The sequence below is a fragment of the Gavialis gangeticus genome, unplaced genomic scaffold (genome assembly GCF_001723915.1).
Source record: "Gavialis gangeticus isolate Ggan-Ray unplaced genomic scaffold, GavGan_comp1, whole genome shotgun sequence".
NCBI classification, from domain to species: domain Eukaryota; kingdom Metazoa; phylum Chordata; order Crocodylia; family Gavialidae; genus Gavialis; species Gavialis gangeticus.
In genome coordinates this window covers 8,369,137-8,378,724 of record NW_017729024.1, presented here as the reverse complement: position 1 = coordinate 8,378,724, position 9,588 = coordinate 8,369,137, and the positions used below count along the sequence as shown (strand labels likewise).

The window sequence follows — 9,588 nt, the reverse complement described above, 5'->3', positions numbered from 1 at the left end:
AACATTTGACAGAACAAGGAGCAACAGTCTCAAGTTGCAGCACAGGAAGTTTAGGTTAGATACAAGGAAGAATTTTCTCACTAAGACGGTAGTAAAACACTGGAACAGGTTACCCAGAGAGGTAGTGGAAGCTTCATCCTTGGAGGTTTTCAAGACCTGGATAGACAAGGCTTTGGCTGGGATGATAGAGTTGGGGCTGGTCCTTCTTTGGGCAGGGGACTAGATGACCTGAGGTCCCTTCCAGCCCTAACTTCTATGATTCTATGAGGTTAGGTGAAAAACTTTCTAATGAGAGCCAGCACACCATGATTTAATCTCATGTTCTACAAACATAGGCGTCAGTCCTCAAGTATACTTGAGTAACTTTACTCTTGTGAGTTAAGTAGAACTCTTTGTATTCCTCAGGTTACTTTCTTGCGGTTGTGAAAATGTAGGTTCACAACTGCAGAGTAAAGTGCAGTCCTTTCATCTAAGAGTTTGAGGTCTAATTTAAGGCATGATGAATCAAGAGAGCTTAACAACTAAAGGGAAAGAGAAGAGCAGTAGTAAAAGGAGAGTATGGTTACCTAGACTACATATGTGAACAATTAGCTTGTTTTAAGTTGCTTATAGCTGAAGGAAAGGTTGTTTTAAAAATATAACAAGTAGTAATGATAAAAGCATCAGTTGGAGAAACTGGCAAAATGAAGGGCTCTTGAAACCTTTCAAAAGTCTGTATTACAGGCCACTGTATCTTATGCTGCAAGTTGGAAAGCAGTTTAGTTTGACTGGGAGTACGGAATGAGGAGTGGGTGAGAGGAAGATTCACACAAGTAAGATTAAGCACATGCCAGTAATAGGCCAAAAAAAGCTAACCTCTTATTCTTGTGTGTGTGGTTTTTCCCCCCCCTTTTTTTGCTGCAGCAGTAGTGATGGAATAAGCTCAGCCTATGACTTTACAAAATATCTTTATACTTAGGTTATGGCACACAGTGCTATTGAATTTGCTCAGTTACATCACCTTATTTCCTGAAAGGAAAAGCATGTTCAAAATACTACTAAATTTGATACGCAAATCTTTCTGACTGGTAGCTGTCTAATCCATAATGGAGGAAACAAAGATCTAATTCAGTTCCGAGAAAAAACTTTTTACTAAGGATTTTTTCAGGATAGTTAACTAGATTAAAAGTTTAACTTGGCCTTTGACATAACTAGCAAAGGATCCTAGGAGTTTGGTTAACAACAGAGTGCTATCAAGACCTTATTCTAGTAAGTTTGCAAGCCACTGTAAATATCTAAAATAGCATAGGCAAATCATGTCATGGTAGGTCATAGGAGGAGAAGCAATGTCTGTGATAATCGGAGCCTAGAGCAGTGGTTCTCAACCTTTTAAGGCTCAAGGTACCTGTTGATAAGATTTACGGCATCCCTCAGAAAATACTGGCTCTTAGTTTCCACTCATTTTTTGACTACAGAAAAATAGTAGAGAAATGTTTCTGTTGCAAAGAACTCAGACCACAACAGGTCAGACTGTTTTTAAAACTGTCGATTCCTATTTGAAACCTCTGGATTTTTCCTGTGAATCAGATTTGCACACCTAACATTGCATGGCACCCCATGGTACCATTGACAGGATCCCAAGATACCCCAGGGTGCCTGCCACAGCACCCTGATCGGGAATCATTAGCTTGGACTGTTGATACCAAGATCTTAACTGAATCTGAGAGTGGAAAGAGAGCTATTTTAGCATGCATAGCTTCAGGTTTTTCTCATTTTCTTTTATTTGATGGGTGGTCTAGCTCAGGAGTGTCAAATGCATTGGGCACCACAGGCCAGATCCAGACTGTAGGTCAGATTATCTGTAAGCAGTGGCAACTGCTGGGGCTGGTGTTTTAGCACAGCTTTGGACCCCAGGGAGTTAATGCTCTTGCCACTTGCTGTCTTCTCCTCTCTTCTTGATTTTAGTTGCCAGAGGCAAGTAAATTCCCAATTTTGGCCTGGGTAACAGTCTGGTGTTGGGGAACCTAGTGGCTTCAGTTCCTGAGCTGCACCAAAACAGCTGAAATTTTAACACTACTGCAACAGGGGCTCCAGCAGTTGCAGCAATAAAAGTCCTGCACGATGAATTTGGCCTGTGGAAGTAAAACCTCAAGAAGACCTGTGGGCTGCAACAGGCCAGATCTGACCTTTGGGTTGTATATTTGACACCCTTGGTCTAGTTCTTGTTGGAGCAACTGGAGTTTCCTTATGGCTTTTACTTTCATCCTGGGTTATGGAAAGCAGCATCCCAGCAGTCAAGCTTGGAGGAGAGGAATCTTCAGATCCCAGCAGTCGGGTCTATATTACATAATTCTCAAGAATGGTGAATACCCCAGACTAATCATCATCTTGACTCCTGGAGGCAAGACTGTCAACTATTAAAGGCCATTTGAATTCCTAAACAACTAAGCATGTTACTTACCCAGGTTTATTTGCTGTCAAGGTTCTTCTTCCAAGCGCTTGTCTCATTCAGGTAACGGGCAAGGTAGATGATAATACTATTTTGCATTCAGTTGAATCACTTGTAGAGCTGAGTCTTGGTTTCAGATGGCAAAGTCGTGAAGTCCAATTAATTGCACATTCTGTGCTAAGGGATAAAAATATACTATGTATAAGATGAGGAAAAATATTAACTATGCAGTTCTTCCAAGGCAAGAGCCTCAAGGTGTGGTCCCTTGTCATAATCCTCTGGAATCAGCCTGGGAAGAATTGAGCCCAGTTCACTCCAACCACCAGTACCATGCAACTCAGCCATGCCTTGTTACCATTCACACGATCCTGACAGTTTATACGTTCTAACAGTTTATGTTCATGACTAAGAGAGATCATTTGCCAATGTAGGAATGTCCCATACCACTTCCTAATCTGAAACCTTTCTTGAGATTAAGATGATTGCAAATCATCCTATCATTTGGGAGAAATACTTCAGAGGCTGTTGGAGATGGCTCTTCAGTCAGCCTGTCCAACTGGAAGACTAGACACAGGTAGTTGGTGAAATCATGTATTGGAGGTTTTCAAAATAAATTGTTAAAGGGGCTTTTAAGTGCAAGGTTTCATAGAATCATAAGAGAAGTAGAAGTGGAAAGGACCATCTACCCCCACTCCCCCACCTGAGGCAGGATAATCCCAATCCAAACCATCCTAAACAATCCATGTTCTAAACTTTACATAAGACTCTAGTCAGCCCTGACACAGCACAGACATAACACTTTGGGCCTGCCACAGGTAAAGCAGGGGAATCTTGACAACCACCATCCTGCTTCTATAAAAGTTTGTCAATATATGCTCAAGAGATCCCAAGTGGAGGGCCACATCCCCTGCTACAAAGGAAGGTAAAAATCTACAGTCTGTACCAATTTTACCATGGGGTAAAATTCCTTCCTGACCCCAAATATGAGATTGGTTTGATTCTGGGCAGAGGGACAATTCCCACTGACAAGCCAGGAACCTCCAGCTTTGGTTCCAGCAGGAATACTGGCACACCCTATTCAAATTCCTAGCCTTGGCTGTAGCCAGCACCCAATGGCTCTGGGGAGGCTTAAAAACACCCTGACACATGTAGCAGAAAGTGGGGGGTGGGGGCAACCAGTGAAGCCCAGAGGCATGGGAAATACCCATGGTAGACCATAGGCATAGCTATGCCTAATTCATTTCTGACCAGTGGCTGTTCAACCTCTTTTTAAACACCTCCAGTGATGGAGAGTCCACAACTTCCTTTGGTAATCTATTCCATTGCCTTGGTTTCTTTTCCTGATATCCAATCTGAACTTACTTTGCTTGCAGCTTGAAGTCACTGGTTCATGTTCTTCTCTCTGCAGCAATAGAGAAAAGGTGCTTTCCCTTTTTTCTTATGGTAACTCTTCAGGTATTTGAAGACTGCTATCATGCCTGCTCTTAAGTGCCTCTTCCATGAGCTGAATATGCCTAGCCCCTTCAGCCTCTATTTGTATTACTTGCATTTTAAGCACTTTGTCTGTGTTGCCTACATGGACTCTAACTTCTCCAAATCCTTTTAAAATGTGGAGCCCAGAACTGTACAAACATTTCAGATGAGGCCTAACCAGTGCCAAGTAGAGAAGCATTATTACTTCCAATGTCTTTCATCTAATGCTTCTATTAATCAGTTTGATGACTGTATAAGTGCAGATTTTTTATCCTACTGAAGTTTCAATGAGGATTTCATTATTCATCTAATCTACAAGATCAGAATTGTATATATTTCTTGGACATCCAAAATATGTTTGATGTTTGTTTCATTACATCTAGAATAGTAAATTTGCCTTATTCTGTAGCTTTGTCTCATCATCTTAAAATCTGTATTTCTAATAACTAAAGAAAATGTTGTTATTTATTTTAATATTTGAACTCATCTCTTTGACTGCAGGATGGAAGGCTGACGTTTTATCCAGGCAGTCTCACTGTGACTTTGCCTTTTGTAAATCTCATGAAAAAACATGGCACACTCTTTCTCAATGCTTATACCAATTCTCCAATTTGTTGTCCCTCCCGGGCAGGTAAGACCATATTAAAATCCTATTAAAAATAATAAGTACCTGAGTGGAATCAACTTAAATATGCATTTTGTTTGGGCAAACCTTAGAAGGTTTGATTAGGTTAAGCCCCACATTTTTAGTGCATATCTGAATTTTGCCTGGTCTTTTGAAGATTTATCCATATCTCTTTCTCACTTTTCTGCCTCTCAGACTTGATGAAGAATGTCTTGCATTTGAAAGCTTGTCTAACTCTATTCCAACTATGTAGTTGGTCCAATAAAAGATATCAGCCAAAGAAATCTCTGTCTCATGCTGTTTCTTCCAACCTGCATTCCTCCTTACTTCTACCTAGGCAAATGCATTCCTGGTGACCTCTTACATACACCATGATTCAGAAGGATCAACGGTTGCTACTACTATTACTATTCCTGAGCTTGCAAATCTCATTCAGAGTTAAGTACACCTGAGGCTATTTAAGAATACAGTGGCCCTGGCAATTTGCTGTTGTGACACAGCCTTTTGGGGTGAAATGTTTTGCTTTGCCTTGAGTTACCAAATTTCTGAAACATCTGTTCTGAAAAAATAGCCTGTATTTGAAGTAGGCATTATTATTTAAACACGTTAGATTGACTTTCAGCTTTTTCTGTTGTTTCAGACAAATGCAATCAATGCTTCATGTGTTTTCTAAAATAGGGGTGGCAAACCTATGGCATATGTGCTATGAGTGGCATGGGCAGCCTCTGTGTGTGGCACATGGCAGATGGGGATGGAACAGGCAGCACAGTAGCATATACGGCAGGAAGCAGGGGATGACTGGGGAGGGGAAGAGGAACAAAGTGGTACATGGGGTGGGTGTGGGCCTAAAAGGTTGGCTCCACTGCTCTAAGAACATGCCCTGTAGTATACAGCATTTGATAGAAAATTATGCTTCTAAATCAAAACCCTGATTCCAATGTATTTTTAGCCATTATCGTTGTAAATAAAACTTTCCAGCTATGAACTAAGTGTAACTAGTTCAGTGATCTCTTGCTAAATCTTCAGAGGAGTGGTGTAATGGAGCCTGTGGCTCCTGATACTCATAGAGGGAACAATAGGGGCAAACTGCCCTGGCAGACAAAGAGGGAACTAGCTGTAAAGAGAGAGGCAGCCAGAGCCCAGGAATGGAGAGCACCTATTGTGCTAGTTGTACAGCAATAGTAGAGTAATCAGTGTTAGCAGCAAGAAGCCTACTGTAGTGCTAGTGGATTCCTGGTACTAGTCTTGTGTATGAGATGCAGCAAGGATACAATTGCTAGGTCTGCTGCTATAGATTACCCTGAAAGCCAGTAAGCAAAGCTAGTTAGAAGATACCTGTAGACACCCCAGGAAGTCACATGACCAGAAAGAAGCAGGGCTCCAGCGGGATATAAGCCTGGGCCAGAGCCTGCACAGTCAGTTTGTCCCTGGAGGCTGAAGAGGGAGCTCTACAGTAAGATGGCTGCTGATGAGAGATTGAGATCCTGCTATCCCTGAGCTATATCAATGAGAATCTGAGGGCTGGCAGGGGATTAGATTCAATATGGATGGGGATTTCAGAAGATAGCCAGTGTGCTCAGAGAATTAAGTTATAGCCAGTGCACTTACGTTTTGGTTTGAATTTTAACCAGTAGACTGGGTTTGGGACTATATGGGAGGTCAGGAGATCTTAGTAGTGCCAGCATGACACAGGAGGCTTGTGTCTGCCAGGGCAAGCTGTAGTACAGTGTCTGTGGAGGGCAGAGCCAGGGCCAGGGGCCCACAGCAGCAGAGATGGGGCCAGAGAGAGACCCTGGTGCCCAGAGAGGGCCAGAGAGTGGGGCCTAGGGCCCACTGAACTGTTTGATTGTTACAACTGCAAGCCATAGGCATGGCTACAGGGTAAATTGGAGGCAGTGATTAGCACATAAGGCAATGGGTGCCCTTCAGGAGCACGTGTAGGCCAAGAGGGCCCACCAGAGAAGGACTGATTGAGAGCAGTGGGGTCTGAGAGGGATTCATGGGTAAGAGGATAGGCTAACAGCTTGCCAAAAGCACCCTCCATGTCCAGGTTTATTAATAAAACCAAGTCGTGGCAGACGAGAGCAAAGGGAGTGTACCTTAGAGCGGTGCAGGAGACAAGTTGTCACCATGGGGCATGACGGCCACCTCTGGGGCAAGTGGATCTGTTACAGATAGAAACTGTAACCCTGAGGGTACCTGCTGCATTCATATCGGTGATACTTTAATTCTGAAAATGAATGCAGTAAGGACTGCTTCTAGTGAAGCATTCTTGCACATTGTCAAGGCTACAGGATGAAGTATTTCTGAGACCTCTTTAGTGTCTCTTGAATGCACCTCTGACATGACAAGCCTGGTTTCCATTCTGGGTGAAACCATGTGGTCAGATTTTTTGTGGATCTCTGGACTGCAGCAGCTCCTTCCTATTCATTAACAACATAAGCTCAAATCAGGTTTAGGCATCTGTAAGAATTTCCTTGTGGGAGCTTACAGTATTACATGTTTATAGTGACACAGAGGCAGTGTCTTCCAAACAAAGCACTATTTATTCATACTTCAGAGATTTAAAGAAATTGATTAAGAACTTTATGTTGTGATCCATAGCTCAGGGAGAGCCAGCCTATCCTTACCTCTATGTTGGGACAGCCAACCTATCCTGATTGCATGAGGTTCTTTGCATCTCTCAGTCAAACGAGGTCTAAGTTTCCATCTACTAACAGCCCACTTCCCTTCCTCAGTCCTACTGCCAGCTTTTTTGGTGGGGGTGGGGGAAAAGGGAGTAGGTTTCCCTTTTGTCCTAGGCTTGATCGGCAGGGGAGGACACCCCTATTTTAGGCTGAGCGAAGCAAGGTAGTGGTATTCCCTAATTGACAGCTTTTCCATTGTTTCCTTCAGGTCTTCTGCCTGAAGTTTCATTTCCTTTTGGTTTCTGTCTTAAATGTAATTTCCTTTCCTATGATTTAACAGCCTCCTTTAATTTACCTAACCTGGAATTTGGGTAAATTACTATCAACTGGATCACATGGCATTACAAAAAACAGTACCCCTTAAGTCCCTCATTCTCCATATATATGTTTAACTTTAAAAAGTCCCATTGAAAATAAGGGAGCTGCTTGCTCACCTAACCATGTGCTTCTTAGTGCTTTGCTGCAAGAGGCCTATATTAAAATATTATATTATTTCTGCAGTGAATAAAAATATTAATTTTCTAGCAGGAGAAATCTGTGTTAATGATCGTGCATTGGCTAGAATGACAGGGCTGTGGTCCATGACTAGGGTTAAGACTTACTACAATTAAAGTAAAAAATCATGATCATGTCATGGATTCAGGAGATCTAGATTTTATTCCCTGCTCTATTGACTTAGTGTGAACTTTTTAACTCTCTGTACTTGAATTTCCTGCTCTGTCAAATGAAGATAACATTTATATACCTTCCAGTGTACTTAACGTGTATTAAGCCCTATAGAAGAAAGGTGCGAGAGAAGTGCAAAGTCTTATATAAAAACCTTTTTACACATGTTTTATAAAGACATTGTTAGATACTTATTTGTGAAATGTGCTCTTTTTTTTTAAAGCTATGTGGAGCGGTCTCTTCACTCATTTAACTGAATCTTGGAATAACTTCAAAGGCCTGGAGTCAAACTACACAACATGGATGGACCTCATGCAGAAACATGGCTACTATACCCAAAAATATGGGAAAGTGGACTATACTTCAGGACATCACTCACTGAGGTAGGCAGAAGATTAATTCTTCTGTGGTATGATATCTGTAAACATGGTTAAGAACAAATAGATAATGGTGCTTAGCTTTCAGTTTTCGTTTAAACAAGTAACTTTTTGTAGAAGAAATGTTGTTAAAAATTAACAAGGCTCCAATCCTGTAATGCCTAAACATGATACTTAGCAGTCATATCCATGCAGTCACTCCTAATGTAAGCTGAGGGGAAAGGGCACTGACTAACCTTTATAGGTGTCAGGGTTGAAAATAGTTATGCTTAAGAAATCTTAATTTATCATTAGTTTGCTCTTTGGATACAATCTGGATAAAACTAAACTGAATAATCACATTTAAAAAAAAACAGTCTCATGATAGGATTAGATAGGATTTTTATTATGATTCATCCTCAAGTCCTGAGCATATTTTGCAGAATGTTGTTCCTGGGTATTTATTCATCTTATTTGGCAAGCCATCTATCTTTCCAGCTCTTTTTGTATGCCACTTTTTGTTATGTTAAATTAAAATCTGTGAGTTATCTATTTAGACCTAATTAGTCCTTCAGTAAACTAGACTGGTATTTTATCATCATAGTTATATTCTACCTTACTTAAATTCAGTTTCAAATCACTGCAGGAAGAGTGAACTATTGAAAATCTTTTTAACCATTTGTCTCAATCTGCTAAGCTTTGTTTCATTTTTGTGTTTTTGGATTATTATGCTTTGTCTGAGGATCATAGGAAAGTAGGGCTGGAAGGGACCTCACAAGGTCATCTAGTCCAGCCCCCTGCTCAAGGCAGGATCATCCCTCAGTAAAGCATCCCAACCAAAAGTCTGTCTAACATGCTTTTGAAAGTTTCTAAGCATGGAGATGCCATAGTTTCTCTAGATAGCAGGTTTCAATGCCTGACCACTCTCAGAGTCAGAAAGTTCCTCCTAATCTCCAACCTGAATTTCCCCTACTGAAGCTTGAGGCTATTGCTCCTAGTCCTGTCCCCTGGAGCCTCAGAGAGAAGCCTATCTCCATCCTCTCTATAATCACCCTTCAGATACTTCAAGACAATTTTCAAATCCCCACCGCAGTCTTCTCTTCTCCAGGCTAAACCCCAATTTGTTCAGCCTTTCCTCATAAGTCGTGCCTCCAAGGTGCCTAATCGTTTTTGTTGCCCTGCACTGGACTCTTTCTAGACTGTCCACATCCTTCTTGCAGTTTGGAGCCCAGAGCTGGACACAGTACTCAGGTGAGGCTTCACTAGTGCTGAATGGAGAGGAATAATCACTTCCCTCGATTTTCAAGTGACACTCCTGTTAATACAACTTGGTATGCTGTTGGCTTTTTTTTT

At 41.5% G+C, this 9,588-nt stretch overlaps 1 protein-coding gene across 2 annotated transcripts in view; it reads left to right on the top strand.

The window, feature by feature from the left end:
* The window catches only part of ARSK (arylsulfatase family member K), a 54,840-nt gene that overhangs the window by 7,878 nt on the left and 37,374 nt on the right, over positions 1-9,588 (top strand). For both annotated transcript variants that reach the window (XM_019516876.1, XM_019516875.1), the window contains exons 2-3: positions 4,403-4,532; positions 8,103-8,262. In XM_019516876.1, the coding sequence (XP_019372421.1) occupies positions 4,403-4,532; positions 8,103-8,262 (290 nt within the window). The remainder of the gene's footprint in view (positions 1-4,402; positions 4,533-8,102; positions 8,263-9,588) is intronic.